Here is a 17491-nt window from a genome sequence, read left to right as displayed (position 1 = left end):
AGTTAGGGTGGAAAACCGGTAATAAGACCTCGCAGGCGCAAGCGGAGGAGGACTCGCCCTAAGAAACTGGGACTCGTGGCGGTGCTGCACGGAGCAGCCAATCGCGAGGAGGAGAGCGGCCAGGGGGCGGTACGCCCGCGGGCCGCGCCGCGTCATTGGCTGGCGGCCGCGTCGCTCGCCGGCGGGGCCACGTGACTGCCACCTCCCGAGAGGTTGTAAGGGTTGGGTCTTCCGCACCTCTAGGTCGGTAGCTCCTGGCCACTCCACGCGGTCCCGCCCGGGCCCCGCCTTTTTCGGGGGCCGGGCGATGGGCGGGGAAGGGGCCGCGCGGGTTAAAGGGAGGCGGGTCCGGTACCGGGCTCTCCCTGCCCGCGCCTGGGTGTCCGCTCAGTCTCGCTACGGCGGAGGACGTGCCGCGAGCCCTCGGTGAGCCGGGAGCCCCCAGACTGAGAGGTGAGAGGAGGGGAGGGGGCGCGAGAAGGGAGGAGGGAGAGATGCCGGTCTGCGCGCGGTCAGAGGGCCCCTCTTGGGGGCATCCCGGCCTGTGTCCGAGGCGTGGTGGGAGGAGGCGGGGGCGTCGTGGCCAGGCCGTGCTAGGTGGGCGTGCGTCGGGGTTGCACCCTCGTTCAACAGGGGCGATCCCGACCCTGCTTCTCAATAACCCACCCCCTACCCCACACACATCCCGCACCTCCTACGGTGCTGTTCTTCTGCCGGAGTCCTCATCTAGCCGTGTGGAACCCAGATAACTGGGAGAAAAAGACCGAGGAGATTGGAGCCGCCACGACTACCCAGCCTCCCACCCTTGGACGGATGGGGAAACTGAGGCTTGGACACGCAAGAGGACTTCATTATCTTGGTTTTTAAAACCACACACATCTGGTTAAGTACAAATCAGGAACTGTACTTCTTCGTAGACTAAGTTGGAATTCTTTCACTGGATGGATGGGGCCACTGAAAGGACACAGAGAGGGCCAGATACTTGCCTGACATTATGCAGCAAGTCCTTCGCAGAGCTAGGACTTGTACCCAGCTTTCCCAAACTCAGAGAATATCAGACTAGGCCCTTTCTTTGCACAGACTGGGGACCACGTGAGTTAGAAGCATATAGAACTTAAACTTTCCGGCACCCATTCTAGTTCCTTTCTTCCATTTCCTTATTTATGGTCCTCTTTATATAAAATCTGGAACTAATGTGATATCCAATATTGGATTAAGCAGAAATTCTTGTTTTTGAATGTCGAGTGAGTAAGAAATGGAGAGCCAAGCCTGTTGGAAGAAATAAGCCCATTTGTTTTCCTTTCAAGAATCTCCAAGGACAGACTAGTAGCTGTCGTGTTTTTGAACAAATGCTATGTGCCCAGGCACTGTGTTAAGTACTTGGGTTAGCTTTATACAACTTGCAAGTTAGCCCATTTTATAGGTGAGAAATTGATGCTGGCTAAAATGAAGTTTTTCACCAGTGCCATGCAGTTGTTGAATAGTGTAGCTGGGATCTGAATAGAGATCTGTCTGACTCCAGTACTTACCCAGTGATTCTCCTAGTGTGGCCCTCACCTCCCTGGCTCCGAGTCACCCAGGGTGCAGTCTTGGATCTCATTCCTGAATTTGCCTGAGAATCTGAATTTTAAAAGATCTCTGTATTTGAATATCATTGTACTATAATACGCTGCCTCCCCGGGGGAAGATCTAGAGTTTACGTATTCCGGGCTTTGGACAGGTCTAGATTAGATCTATGAGGGGTGAGCATTTTGAGCACTGACGTTACCTTTGCTGAGCATAAACCGCCAAGCAGATGGTTACCAAACTGTAATTTCTTGACATGGCTTAGTTATGGTGAATGGAAGTGGAGAGAGAGGGGTCACTGCTTTTTCTTTACTCCATAGCTATTAAGCTATCATTCATCCATTCACTCAAGAAATATTTGTTAAGCACTGGTTAGGTGCTGTACATGGGTCCAGGCATAGGAGATACAGCTGTGAACAAAACAGAGCAAGTTCCTGCCCTCATGAGAAAGACAGTTAACCATGAATGAATGAATGAATGTATACAGTGCGAAATGGTGAGAAGGGCCATGGAGAAAAATAAAGCCAAGTAAGGGGGATAGGACTGCAGGGCAGGGATGGGCCCGGGAAGGAGACAAGGCGATGGCACTGGTGCTATTTTAGAAGTTGTGTGTGGGAAGGAACTCATTAGGACAGTAGTTGGGCAGAAACCTACAAGAAGCAAGAAGCAAAGCCATGAACATAGCCCCAAGCAGCATTCCAGTTAGAGGGCCAGCAGAAGTGGCTGGAGGTAGGAACCTGCTTGGCTTGTTTGACTCTTGGCTGGGGTATGAATTACTCTAACCAAAGTGTAGTTACAGAGGTAAATTTTACATTGTTCCTCCTGATAGAAAAGGAAAATGAAAATGTTACCACTGTGTGGGTGTCATATGAAAGATAAAAGTAATTTTATTATTAATCCTTTACCAACCCTGCTTCAATAATGTGTATATTGCTTCAAGCAGTTTACCTTCACTTAGTAAAATTAGTAAGGTTCAGAAATGAGTTGAGCACTTAACCACGAACTGTTGATTTGATCTAGCTCTTAAAACTTCATAGCAGGGAAACTGACTTGGGGGTAAAGTGGTATTTTAGAAAGAGAGGGAACCCTGGGAATTGGAAAATGAGGGTTGAGAATCTGGTCCTACTAGTTGAGCAAGTGACTGGAGGAAAGGATTCATAATCCCTTCTCAGATTTATTGAGGAGGCAAATGGGAGATGTATATGAAATCTGTTTGAAAGCAGTGAATTACTGTTAAGGAACTATTTAATAGTTTGATCCTTGTTTTACATTAAGTTATTTTCCTCTTGGGTATTTTACTTTTCTGTCTTACATTGGGCTTTATACCAGAAATAATACGTCATAGCGCTTGTGCTACTCGCCTAAGCTTTATGGTAGTTCTGCTTTTTGCATCACAGACTAAGTGAACATTGCTAATCACTGGTGATGGCTGGGAAATAAGACTTTTTTGTCTTCATTACATTTACTTGAAACTCCACCTTTATTTCAATAAATATAGGTATACCACCGTACACCAATGGGAGGCACTGTGTCAGGTCTTGGGTTACGTAGGAATGAGGATGACTTGGTGTTTGCCTTTAAATATGCACTCTAGTTTGAAAGACATGTGACTTTAAGTGCTAAGTAGTTATATGGAATATGTCAGGGTAGCATAGCCAAAGAAATTTTAACCCCTTTGTCCTCTGGCATTTGAGGTGGGCTTTAAAGGAGTAGGAAAAGGACCAAGATAGTTGGAGATAGAAAGAAAAGGCATTCCAGATGAATGAACAACATGAGCGAAGACCTAGAGGAACATAGGATGCTTAATGTTTTCATGGACTGGTGACTAGAACCGTAGTGCTTGGAAGGAAGCAAAAGAAAGGCAGGTTCAGCTCATTTATGGAGAGAAACCTATACTAAACTTTTTAATTATATGCTGTGGGAGGTGGAGAGCCATTGCAGATTTTTGAAGAGTGTATCCAAATGGTTTGCTCTCATGTTGTTAATGAATGCTGCTTTTGAAGAAGAGGCAGCATACGTGGTGGTTAAAAAATGCTGGTTCCGGGATGTCTGGGTAGCTCAGTTGGTTGGGAGTCTGCCTTCGGCTGAGGACATGATCCTGGAATCCTGGGATCAGAGTCCCAAGTCTGGCTCCTTGCTCAGCAGGGAGCCTGCTTCTCCCTCTGCCTGCCTTCTCCCCTGTTTGTGCTCTCTCTTTCTCTCTGAAAAATCAATAAAATCTTAAAAAACAAAAACAGTGTTGTTCCCATTAAGTTTTTAAGGCTAAAATATGTCTGTAATTTTCAAGTAGTTGAATGGAAAAAACCCCGAACAGGTATGTTTGCAGAGTGCAAAAGTGCAGATGTAGCAAAACATTAACAATGGGTGAATTGTTAAGTTGTGTAATAGGAAATGTGAATATACCAGTGTTCCATGTATCATTCTTTTAACTTTTCTGAAGATTTGAAAAGTTTCAAAATAAGCAGTCCAGAGACAGAATAGGTGTGAATCAGACAGGCTTTGATTCCAGGCACCGTACCTCTGCTTACAAGCAGTGTGGGTCCTGGGATATTATTTCCAGACTACACAGACCACGCCAGTTACAGTCTAGTTTAGTTGAGATTTTTCCACATAAGTGAAGAGAGTCTTTTGGTAGAGGACTTGTTCACATCAATATTAGGTTAATGTTAAGACTTCTCAAGTTTTCCACAAACTTTAGATCTAGGTTATTTTATATGATTGCTACTTCTTTCCCCTTCTCTTTCTGCTTTTGGATTATTTGGTATTTTCTGTGATTCCGTTTTTATCTCCTTTGTTGGTTTATTGGCCATAACTCTTTGTGATTAATGGAATTGCTTTGGGGTTTATAGTAGAAATCCTTAATTTATCACAGCCTACCTTCAGTAATAGTAAACCATTTCGTGTATAGGATAAGAACTTTTTAGTACTATGCTTCCTCTCCTACTTTTGTTTATGTTAAAATATATATATTAAACATAAAATTGGGGGCACCTGGGTGGCTCAGCTGGTTAAATGACTGCCTTTGCTTTGGTTCAGGTCACGATCCCAGGACCCTGGGTTTGAACCCTACATTGGGTTCCCTGCTCCCTGCTTGTGCTTTCCTGCTCTCTGTCAAATAAATAAATAAAATCTTAAAAAAAAAAATTGGCCATTTTAAACTTACAGTTCAGCGCATCAAGTATGATTCACAATGTTGTGTAACTATTGGTAGTCCTTACTTTTAAAACTTAAAAGAGACTGTAACCATTGAGAAAGAAATCATTCCCTGCAGTCCCTGGTAATCTCTAATCTATTTTCTGTCCCTGTAAATTTGCCTATTGTAGATACCTCATGTACGCAGAATCATACAGTGTTTGTCCTCTAGTGCCTGGCTTCTTTCACTTAGCGACACGGGTTCAGAGTTCATCCATGATGTAGATGAAGAATATCAGAACTACATTCCTTTTTAGTGGCTAAACACTATTCCATTGTATGGCTTGTGCCACAATGTTTATCCATTTATCTGTGGGTGGATACTTCGGTTGTTTCCACATTTGGGCTGCTATGAATAATGCTGTTATGAACGGTGGCATACGAATATTTCAGTTCCTGTTTTTAATTGTTTTGGGGGGTGCTTATATCCCTAGGAGTGGAATTGTTGGGTCATGTAGTAATTCTCTTTACCTGTTTGAGAAACTACCAGACTGTTTCCCACAGGGGTTGTACCATTTTATATTCCCACCAGCAGTGTATCAGTTACCTTTCAGAGAAACAGAACTCAGATTTTAGAAGGCAAAGGTAATTCTTTTTGGACTTTTTTTGGTTAAAATAACTTTTTAAAAATAGAAATCAGTCTGTCCATAACAAAATATTTATTAAATGCCTTCCGTGTGCCAAATTTTATGCTAGGTATTACAAGAGTTTGCAAAAAGTATAAAACATCTCCTTGAACAATTTGTAATCTAGTTGAGAAGGTAAAGCATATATTCAGCTCATTCATTGAACATCTAAACAATGGAAATTCAGAGAAAAATGAGATACCATTTATGTGTTAATGACCAACATACTCCTCTCATTTATTTTTCCAGTTTCCGCTTCCCTCTTGGACTTGACACCCCAATTTCTTTCTTTCTTTCTTTCTTTCTTTCTTTCTTTCTTTCTTTCTTTCTTTCTTTCTTTTAAAGATTTTATTTGACAGGCAGAGATCACAAGTAGGCAGACAGGCAGGCAGAGATAGAGAGGAAGGGAAGCAGGCTCCCCGCTGAGCAGAGAGCCCAAATGCGGGGCTCAATCCCAGGACCCTGGGATCATGACCTGAGCCAAAGGCAGAGGCTTTAACCCACTGAGCCACCCAGGCATCCGACACCCCATTTCTAAGTGCTCACTGGACATCCTCATTTGGATATCTAAGGGAAATGTCAAACCTGTGAAACCTAAAGTCAAACTTTTTGTTGTCTCCTTTCTTTCCACTTCCTCTTCCATGTTCCTAGACATCATTCTTCCTTTTGTATGTGGTCCACCTCACGATTTGTGTTAGACTTGTCCTTCTCCTTTATTGTCTCTTGTCTGGTTGTACCACCGAAATGTCAAACCTCTTGCACCCCTGCCCCGCCTTGGAGTTCATGCCTTTGTCAGCCGTAGCGCATGGGATGAAGTCCAGGCTTTTTGGGATCAAATGAGAAACTAATCTTTCAGTCTAGTCTTAATCTCCTGCAGCTTCACCCCAGGAATCTGGCATTCTGGGTGACGTTTTCCTGGGTCTTGGATTATCCTGGGACCTTTCACTGGCCTCAGTCTCCTTTCCTTTCTTATTTGCAACTTCTTCACATTGGCCTATGCCCTATGCTGCACTCTCCGAATATGCCAGACCTCTGTTGATGGCATTTAGATTGTGATAGCTCATTGTTTATCATTGTCTTAACCCTCTGATTGTGCGGAGAAACTGGGGTTCTTATTCATTTTAGCAAGAACTTACTGATCCTTATGTGCTAAGCATTGTTTTGTTACTGGGGATACTGTATGTGTGAGAAAGACTGTAATAGTTTCTTTAGTTTATAAATACATAATATAATAATGCTATGAAGAAATAAAGCCAGGTAAGGGTTTAGAGAAGGATGGGATGGAGTATTAATTTTATTTGGAATGATCAAGGAAGGTCTCTCTAAGGAGATAATACTCCGTTGAGATCTGAAGGATAAGAAAAACCCTGCAAAGATCTGGGGGTGATTATTCCAGGCAAAGAGAGCTTGAGCAAGTGCAAAGACCCTGGAAAGAGAATCAACTTGGCATGTTCCAGAAACAGCAAGAAGGGCAGTAGGAAATGAAGGTAGAGAGGTGGGCTGGGCTCAGATTTCATAGGCTATTAGAGTGGCCCAGATAAGATGGTGGAGGGGAGTGAAAAGTGGTTAGATTCCAGGTACTTCGGGCAGTAGGGAGAAGATGGATAGCCATCTGAGATGGAGCAGACAGGACTTGTTGAGGATCATATATAGGATTAGTGGGGTAGGGAAAAGAAAGATTGACCCCTTGGTTTGGGGCCTAGGTTCTGATGCATTGTGTCTATCACAGTGATTAGCTTATAGTAGGTGCTTAGTAAATATTTATGATGTAATGAAGACCAGTATCCAATCTCTAGGAGCTCCCATAGAAAAGTCAACCAATCCAGCATTGGAAGGCTTGTTGACACTAATGAACATTTGTAGAATAAGCAAAGGTTGCTAACCCACGGAACAAAGATGGGTCTGAATTTTCATCTGATGGGAAACAGTCTTTCCTTTTGCTTCAGGAGGCCTGCCCTCTCACAGCATTAGCTTCTCAGTCTAGGGCCTGGAACAGTTTGCCTAGGCTCCAGCCATCCTGGCTGCAGGTACCTGTGAATAGGTTGGAGATAGGTATGGAGCTATGATCTTCCCTGGATTTGTCTGGCAACAGTGGGTTGGAGGACCAGATGGCACTGTGTAAATGGAGACTCTACCTTAGTTGTACCTTTTATGGTTTAGTTTTTTTCTAAAACAACCTTAAGTTCTTTCCTTATTCATAAAAGACAAAAAAGCTAAAATATTAATTGCTTAGTAGGAAAAGAAATATTAGCATAACAGAAGATGTAATAAGATAACATATAATTATTTATCAAATGCGTGATATTTTAAACCCTTCTCAGAAACCTTCAGGGACTCTGTACTGCCTGCACATCAAAGTCTGCCTTTTTTAAGCTGGCATACAGAATCCTCCAGAATCTCTCCCAGGTACCTTTGCAGCTTCCTCTTAAACCAATTTCCCATGTGCATCTGGTGCTGAAAACATTCTAATTTCTGATTCTTTTCTGCCAATCTCAGAACGATCTCTGAGTTTTCTTCTCCCTCATACATTTTCCAAGTCCTCTCTTACTCTTTCAACTCTGACCCAGACTTTAGAGCCCAGGTGAGACATGAGACAGGTTCTTCTCTTGAAGCCTTTCTAAACTCTTCCAGCTCCTGGAGATTTCTCCCCTGTGCAGATGCTATGATCATGGTGGTCGGCGGCTTCAGTTTTATGTAGCAACGAGTGTGTGGCATGTACAGACAGGTCGAGCAAAGCATGACTATGGAGCCATTTTGTTTCAGAGGCTGACTTTACTGCTCTCCTTTGAACATAATTGCCGTCTGAAAGGGCATTTCAGTTTCACGAATTGCACAACTGTTATATAAGCACTGTTGTTAAAATCCTATGCCGTAATTACCAAAAGTAGACATTGTTTTGCTTATATCCAAATCTTCAAAAGGAAGTTTGCTGACTGCTGTTGGGCATATACGGAAGAGGTGTAACCTGTCTTCTAGTCCATTGCTCTAACCTCTTGGTTATTCACATGGATATTGTGCCAGAGCTGCTGGTACTCATCTGGATCAGACCACCTTCTAGGTGGTCACAGCTGCGTGTGTGCTGTTGAAGAAGGAAGTACAGAAATGTCTTTCCTTTTTGTGTTGCCTGAGCTACTGTTGTTTAATGTATGCATATGTAATATGTATTTTTCAAATGGTTTTTTAAAAAAGATTTTTATTTATTTATTTGACAGAGAGGGAAGGATCACAAGTAGAGCAGCAGGCAGAGAGAGAGGGGGAAGCAGGCTCCCCGTTGAACAGAGAGCCCAATGTGGGGCTCGATCCCAGGACCCTGAGATCATGACCTGAACTGAAGGCAGAGGCTTAACCCACTGAGCCACCCAGGTGCCCCTCAAATTTTTTTTTCCCCACTTCGGATTCCTGCAAAGTAATGTGGAAAGCTTGAATGTTTTCCTCTTCAACCTTTCCTCTTCTCACTCTCAATGATCAGTGTTATTAGAGGGAGAAACTAGCCTAGACGTTACAGTAGAATCATGTTTTGTTAAACTTAATGGAATGTATAGTTTGTATTTCAACCTCCTTAAAATGGATGTCTGGCTATAAGCTCTATCCCAAGGACAAACACTGTCACTTCTTAATGTTCATGGAGCAATTGATGAATACTATAATTGAAAGCAGTAATTGTCTTGGGGAAGTGAGAGGATTTTTGTGCAAAAAGGGGTATTTGAAAAATATGTTCCTGAGTAGATATTGCCACTTGAAAATAAATATTGCTTTGCATCCTACTTTTTTTCTGTATTTGAGTTATTTGCTTAGCCAGTGTTGTAGTTCCTATTTTAGAAAGCATATACCTGGACATTTTGGAAGATACAAAGACTACTTAGAATGGAGCTTGTTCTCAAGGAGCTTAGTTTGTATGAAGGTCATACCTACAATTTAGTTTAAGACAATTTTTAATGTAGTTTTATGTTGCTTTGGGTTTTAAAATAGTGTGAAAGGGAAAAAATATGTAGTGTTGAGGAGAATTTTAGGAGGTGAGTAGGACAGATGATGGAGACTATAGACGGCTTTTAGATTCAGACTGATGGCTGTTATCGGTTCCACTTCTAGGAATTCAGACTGATGGCTGTTATCGGTTCCACTTCTAGGACTGTTTGTGAATGAATACCTAAATTTTTGAGAGCTAGAGATGAAAAGGACCGTGGCCAAGATTATAGTGAATGGAGAGTAGGGTACAAGTTTGTAGTTACCAGTGCTAGGGAGCAGGTAGGTGAAAGTGGGATGTGTAGGGTAGCTGAATTCTAACATGTTTGGAAGTATCTGAGGTTAGAGAAAGCTAATTAGATAGGTGGTAGGAATAGCACCATGCTCAAAAAGAGCTATGCTTAGAGTCCTAAAATCTGGATTTTGTTACCTGGCTCAGTCATTTATAAGCTAAATAAATTACTGCATTAGGCAAGTCCTTTCACTTTTATAATCTATCTATATTTAAAGTGGGTCTCTTGGGTGGCCTGGGTGGCTCAGTTGGTGAAGTGACTGACTCATGATTTTGGCTCAAGTCGCGATGTCAGGGTCATGATATCTAGCCCTGTGTCAGGCTCTATGCCTTTCGTGGAACCTGCTTAAGATTCTCTCTCTCCCTCTGGCTCTCCCTCGCCCTTCCCCTCATGCTCTCTCAAAAATAAGTAAGTAAGCAAATAAATAAATAAATATTGGGCTTCTTATAGATAGCATATAGTTGGGTTTTATTTATTAAATTTAATCTAAAACTCACTACCTTTTAACTGACATGTTTAGACTATTCACAGTTGTAATTATTTTTGTTTGTTTTAAATTCTACCGTCTTGCAAGCTGTTCCCATTGTGTTCCACCTACTTTTGGTTCTTTTTTTCCTCATTCCTTGCTTTCTTTCAGATTGAAAAAAATTTATGATCCTGTTTTCTCTCTGCAATTGTCGTATTATTTGTATTTTTAAAAAATTAGTAGTTACTCTTGGGTTTACAATATACATCTATTATCAGAGCCTGCCTTCAAATAATAATTTATCACTTCATATCTAGTTTAAGACCTTAAAATTCCCAATTCCTCCACCCATTTTTTGTGCTATTTTTATATAGTTTATACAATTTTACATTTATATATTTTATTTTGCATATGCAAAATGCATTCCTGTTGTTACTTAGAGGTTTATCTTTTAGAGCAATTAAAGATATTACAAATTTAAAAATGGATTTTATTTTATTTTCATGTGTTCCGTTCCTGGACTTTACTTCTTTGTTGTGTATTGTGTAGACCTATTTCTGTTTGATATATGTAAATACAGTAGCACTGGTCTACTGGAAGTTCTCTTAGTATTTGTCTGAGAAAGTTTTTATTTCTCCATCTTTTAAAAGATATTCTCTCTGGTTATAGAATTGTTGACAGCTGTTTTTTCTGTGATAAAGGCATTACCCCGTTATCTTCTGATGTTTCAAATGAGAAATCAGTTATAATTTTTGTCTTTGTTCCTGTGCATTTCAATTTGGCTGTCTCAGATGTTATCTTTGTCTTCAGGATTTTATCTTTGCTTTTAGCAGCTTGAGTATGATATATGTAGGTGTGGGATTTTGTTTTATTTTTGTTTCTAAATTTGTTGTTTTTGGTATTCTCTGAGATTCTTGGATCTATAGTTTGGTGTCTGTCTTTAATTTTGGAAAATTCTTGGCTACTGTGTCTTCAAATATTTTTTTCTGCCCATTCTTTGTCTTCTCCTTTTGGGATTCCAATTATAAATAAGTTAGATTGTTTAATATGTCCCATAGCTCTTGGATATTCTCTTACATTATTGTTATTGTTTGTTTTTTTTTAATTCTGTTTTTCTTTTTCAGTTTGGGTAATTTCTTTTGACTGGTCCTCGATTTCATGGATTCTTTCTTTGACTCTGTCAAATATGTTGATGACCCTGTCAGAGGCATTCATTCTTCATGTATTAACTGTGTTTTTCACTTTTAGTATTTCAATTCAATTCTTTCTTATAGTTTCCATCACTCTGTTGCATTTTCTAGTATTAACTTTTATCTTTTTCCTTCCCAGATAGTAGCCATGTCAGGGAAGATTAGGATTTTGTTGGTTTTTTCTTATGCCTCTTTTGCATATCTTAGGTTTGGAAAAGCCTTTTGACCCAGGAATCACCAAGAGCTGTTCCAAAATAGAAGGACATAAGAAATGTACTCAAACTAGCTTGGCCTGAGTAGGAAGTAAGAAGAGAGTTATAGACGGGTTGCATTGAGGAATGAAGAGCTGCTGTGTGTATCCGTAAATCTGATTGACTTGCTCAGGGTAAGTGGTCATCTAAATCTGTTCTTTTCTTCTTCATAACTTAATAAGATCATAAAGTAACTATTATTTCACTCTCGTTAAATGGGATGACCAGCTATAGCCCCTTCATCCAAACAAAATTAATGTGTGTTATTTTTACAGTAAAGGGTGTATTTTTCTGTCAGTTCCAAAACAGGAAATTTTCTGAGTCTTCCATCTAATATAATTTAATCTCTGGCCACAGTCATAAAGTTGTGTATTCATTTGTCCTTTGATTCATTCAAATACGTTGTAAGTCTCCTGTCTCAGAGTTGTTGTACATTTGTTGGTAATTACAGTGGTGAACAAGATATCCTTTCCTCCAGGAACTGGAGAGACTCTTACTTAACTAACACAAAAGTGTGATTAGTACTATTATGAAGCTGCAAAATGCTATGGGATACAGAGAGTATAGTGATTCACTTGGGCTGGGGGATTGGTTGTGCTTTGTAGAAGAGGTAGCATTTTAACTGGGTATAAAAATGCTTAGAACCTTGATGGTCAGAGAGGTTGATCACCATTCTAAGCTAAGCAAACAGCTAACACAAAGGCATTCACTTGTGAAGTATCTGGTAAGCAGTTTATGGTCTATTACAAGAAAAGGACCATTTTAGTTTCAGGGACTTGCAGGCAGCAGTGAAGGTTTGCAACTAGATCCTGTTTTGTGGTATACCAGGGAATGAAAAACTTGGAAAGACGACAGTGATAGTGGGAGGGGACAGGCCATCCTGACACCTTTTCTGAGGGGAAAACTTCGAGGGGAGCCAGGCAGAGATGGAGAAGAATTCTTGATAGTTTATACTTTGGGAAGTCCCATACCTAATGACTTATTTGCTTTGACTTGGCTGGTTTTGGTCTGGTTTTGTTTTTGTTTTTGTTTTCCCTGATCAAGACATACGAGGCTCAAGTAAAGAAAGTGAATCTGATACTTGCCCCCCAAACTGAACTTCCTCTTCACTCTCACAAAAGACAAATAGAACTGTTAAAATGTGTGAGCACTGAGAATTACTTAATCCATTAATTCTGGTGTTTTCTTCAGGATAGAAGGCTGAAGCGTCTGTCTCCAGAAATGTCTTTAGAAAGTAAAGAGCAAAATGATCTGTCACCCAAGAATTCAGCTGAAGAAAACCACCAAAACAGTTCTCTGTCTGATATGCATCTGCAGCTCGAAAGGGACTCAGATACTGCCTTGAAGCAATTTGAAGCAAGTGATCAAAGCACACCTTACCGTAGGATCCACATGGAGCCTCAAGAGAAGTCAACTACTGACTTCAAGCAATTCGTCATTAAAAAACTGCACAAAAGTTGCCAGTGCAGTCCAGCCAGAGCCAAAAATATGATTTTGGGTTTCCTTCCTGTTTTGCAGTGGCTCCCAAAATATGATCTGAAGAAAAACATTTTAGGGGATGTGATGTCTGGCTTGATTGTGGGCATCCTGTTAGTGCCCCAGTCCATTGCTTACTCCCTGTTGGCTGGCCAAGAACCTATCTATGGGCTGTATACCTCTTTTTTTGCCAGCATCATTTATTTCTTATTGGGTACCTCCCGTCACATCTCTGTGGGTATTTTTGGAATATTGTGCCTTATGATAGGTGAGGTAGTTGACCGAGAACTACTCAAAGCCGGCTATGACACTGCCGAGGGCGCGCCTTCTCATTTCGGGATGGTTTCCAATGGGAGCGAGCTATTAAACCAGACATCGGACTGGATGTGTGACAGAAGCTGCTACGCGATCGCGATCGGCAGCACAGTGACCTTCCTGGCTGGAGTTTACCAGGTAAGAAACCGTGGCCCGAGTCATTCTTTCTAGCAAAAGCAGTCCCTGTACTTGAAATCTCAGATCTCTCAGGGGTCTCAGAGAGTGTAATAATTAAAGCTGTCATTCGTTGAATGCTCAGGACATGTGAGGGATAGAGCCAAAATTCAAGCCCGGGTTTGACTCCGCAGGTGAGATAAGGCTGTTTCTCTTCTCTCAACCTTAGGCTGCCTCTTAGCCAAGGAATTTCAGTCAGCCAGACTGTCATTATCTGGTTGTAAAAACGTTGACCAGCTAGGGACCTCAGATCACTCGGGACAACTCCGTCATTTTACACGTTGAGAAACGTTGGGTTTGCTTGTGATGATGTGTGGTTGCTTATCAGCAGAGTCAGCATGAACAAGCCAGGAGGAGGGTAACAGGCTGCAGGTTGGCAAAGGGAGGAGGGCAGGTGGTTTCAAATTGTAGATGCCCCACCTTTAGATTTGTTGCTCTGGTGAGTGACTCTCACCAAAGATGGCAATTTTCTTGGACTTCTGGGGAACAATTGAGAACCACCATTTTGTATTATTAGCCAGAAGAAAGGATTAGAAAATTAGATTCTCTTCGGGTCTCCCATAGAATCTGCTAAGCGACCATTATCATCCTGCCCCTGTCTTTTGCCTCCAGGAGTCCATGCCAGCCTTAGACCTCTTCTCTGTTATAGGCATTTGGTTCCAGTGTGGGCTGGGGGAGGGAGAGTAGCTCCTTTTGTGTAGTGTCTGGTGAAGAGGAGAGGCAGAAGCAGGTGACAGGCAGAAGAGTGGGGGGCTCTGCGGGGTCTGTGTTGGCTATTTTATTAGTATGTCTCACCAGTGAGAATAGGCTCAGTAGAATTCTGAGGAATCATTGGGAAGAAGAAAAAATAAAGAAATGAAAAAGTTTTGTCTTTGAGGACGCAGATTTGGTATGGGAGGCAGTTTGACACCAGCACATACACACTGAATGAGAAGAGTTTCTCGGCATGAGGTTGATGAGTGTGTGCTATAATAATTTTCAATATGATTCTTTGATGTGCATTCAGTTTTTTATCAGTTAAAACTTCACTTTTATAGTACTGATTCATAATTTAATAAAAACACATGGTTTTTTAATTAGGAGAATTTTTCCAGGTTGAGTTTTTATAATTTCTTGTGGATCCTTAAGAATTTTTTCTTTTCCAAAGAGGTCTGAACTTTATTCATGCTTAAGACACATTGTAGAAGAAAGTAGGAATCTTCAGTTCTTGTCTCATGCGGGCTGAGTAACAGTGTGTCTTTGAGCTAGTTTCTTAGCCCTCTGCGTGTCAGTAGAACGAGAGGACTGATGTACAGTTAATTTTTTCCTACCTCTGACATTTTGTGATGCTGCAGGTACATCTCCATGCAAAGCAATGCCAGGGTATTTATTTAGAGGGTTTAGAAGCTCTTTTCCACTTACATTTAACACTTATATATCCTTCCTTCCAGGTAGCGATGGGCTTCTTCCAAGTGGGCTTTGTTTCTGTCTACCTCTCAGACGCCTTGCTGAGTGGATTTGTTACTGGTGCCTCCTTCACTATTCTTACGTCTCAGGCCAAGTATCTCCTTGGGCTCAGCCTTCCTCGGAGTAGTGGTGCGGGCTCGCTCATCGCCACTTGGATACAAATCTTCAGAAACATTCATAAGACCAATCTCTGTGATCTCATCACCAGCCTTTTGTGCCTTTTGGTTCTCTTGCCAACCAAAGAACTCAATGAGCACTTCAAGTCCAAGCTTAAGGCACCAGTTCCAACTGAACTCATTGTCGTTGTGGCAGCCACGTTAGCCTCTCATTTTGGAAAACTAAATGAGAAATACAATACCAGTATTGCTGGGTCTATTCCCACAGGGTTCATGCCACCAAAAGCACCCGACTGGAACCTAATTCCTAGTTTGGCTGTAGATGCGATAGCTATTTCGATCATTGGTTTTGCTATCACTGTATCACTTTCTGAGATGTTTGCCAAAAAACATGGCTACACGGTCAAAGCCAATCAGGAGATGTACGCCATTGGCTTTTGCAATATCATCCCTTCCTTCTTCCACTGCTTTACTACTAGCGCAGCTCTTGCAAAGACCTTGGTTAAAGAATCAACAGGCTGCCAAACTCAGCTTTCTGGTGTGGTGACAGCCTTGGTTCTTCTGTTGGTCCTCCTGGTAATAGCTCCTTTATTCTATTCCCTTCAGAAAAGTGTCCTTGGTGTAATCACCATTGTAAATCTCCGGGGAGCCCTACTTAAATTTAAGGATCTGCCCAAGATGTGGAAGGTTAGCAGAATGGATACAGTTATCTGGTTTGTTACCATGCTGTCCTCTGCACTGATAAGTACTGAAATAGGCCTGCTTACTGGGGTTTGTTTTTCTATGTTTTGTGTCATTCTCCGCACTCAGAAGCCAAAGACTTCATTGCTCGGTTTGGTGGAAGAGTCTGAAATCTTTGAGTCCGTGTCTGCTTACAAGAATCTTCAGACTAAGCCAGGCATCAAGATATTCCGTTTTATAGCCCCTCTCTACTACATAAACAAAGAATGTTTTAAATCTGCTTTATACAAAAAGACTCTCAACCCAGTCTTAGTAAAGGCTGCTCGGAAGAAGGCCGCAAAGAGAAAGATCATGAAGGAGACAGTGATTCTCAGTGGAATTCAGGATGAAGTTTCCATGCAACTTTCCCATGATCCCTTGGATCTTCATACCATAGTGATTGACTGTAGCGCAATACAGTTTTTAGATACAGCAGGGATCCATACACTGAAAGAAGTTCGTAGAGATTATGAAGCCATTGGCATCCAGGTTCTGCTGGCTCAATGCAATCCCTCTGTGAGGGATTCCCTGGCCTGCGGAGAGTATTTCAAAGAGGAAGAAGAAAATCTCCTCTTTTATAGTGTGTATGAAGCAGTGGCCTTTGCAGAATATCAGAATCAGAAAGGAGTATGTATTTCCAATGGTCTGAGCCTTTCCAGCGATTGACTGAGAAAGTAGATGGAAAGAAATATGATGTCTAGCCAATAGGTTAAGGTTTGAAGGATGTAACATTTTGTAGTTCCACAGTGGAAACTGTTGCACTTGAAATTTTAACCTGGGGCGCCTGGGTGGTTCGGTTAGTTAAGCGTCTGCCTTCGGCTCAGGTCATGATCCCAGGGTCCTGGACAGTTAAGCATCTGCCTTCGGCTCAGGTCATGATCCCAGGGTCCTGGCATTGAGCCCCACATTGGGCTCCCTGCTCAGTGGGGAGCCTGCTTCTCTCTCTCCCTCTGTGTGTTCACCCTTGCGTGCGTACGCGTGCTCTCTCTCTCTCTCAAATAAATAAATAAATATTTTTTAAAAAAAGTTTCACCTGTTTGTTAGACATTATTCCTTTGATGCTGATGGCCTCTGTAGATAGACATATGTGGTGAAGTTTATAGTTGGGCAGAATCACAAAGAAGTAAATAATGTGGTTTCAGGCTTCCTTGCAGATATGAGGTATTCTTGGAATTACATAAATATTGAACTGTAAACTAGCCCTCAAACTCAATTACCATGCTATTGTAGAAGATAAGCATATGGACTCTTCCTTCAGAATCAGGGGGTAAAGCCGACATTGATGTGGGAAGCGCTGGCACCCACTTGATGTGACTCTTTGGAGAGGGAGTAGAAGGGGGCCAAGGAAACAGTGTTGTGCCTGCCTGCCCTGATACCAGCAGGTCAGGAGACTTCTGGGGCAAAGGGTTTATTCTTACTTGTACTTCTCTCTTCCCAGTCTTGGCTCCCTAGACATCAGTGGCATCTCTGGCTTGGTGTAGGAGAGCACCATTCCTTAAGGCAGGGAACCATAGGCACAGTCTTATTAGGGGTTTGGGGGCTGGGCAGGCTTGTGAAATCCTACCAGCCGGCCTCATGTTACTTAGAGCATTCTTCATGATACATTGGATGTTTTTAGTCTTGCCTGTTTATTTAGGGTAAGTACGCAAGTGAAGAGCTCTTCTTCTTAATCAGCCAGAATAATAGGAATCCTCCCT

At 41.9% G+C, this 17491-nt stretch overlaps 1 protein-coding gene across 1 annotated transcript; it reads left to right on the top strand.

Annotated features, from left to right (window-relative positions):
* Positions 1–417: 417 nt before the first annotated feature.
* On the top strand, positions 418–16556 carry LOC111141278 (sulfate transporter). Its single transcript, XM_022493727.1, has 4 exons — positions 418–453; positions 11504–11681; positions 12739–13476; positions 14943–16556. The coding sequence occupies exons 3-4, from the start codon at positions 12769–12771 to the stop codon at positions 16458–16460; spliced, it is 2226 nt and encodes a 741-aa protein (XP_022349435.1). The 5' UTR covers positions 418–453; positions 11504–11681; positions 12739–12768; the 3' UTR covers positions 16461–16556.
* The last annotated feature ends 935 nt before the right edge of the window (positions 16557–17491 follow it).

This window comes from Enhydra lutris, unplaced genomic scaffold (assembly GCF_002288905.1).
Source record: "Enhydra lutris kenyoni isolate GAN:26980312 unplaced genomic scaffold, ASM228890v2 scaffoldscaffold5, whole genome shotgun sequence".
Classification (NCBI taxonomy): Eukaryota; Metazoa; Chordata; class Mammalia; order Carnivora; family Mustelidae; genus Enhydra; species Enhydra lutris.
Note: the sequence above shows the minus strand (reverse complement) of the source record. Positions and strands in the feature narration are given on the sequence as shown.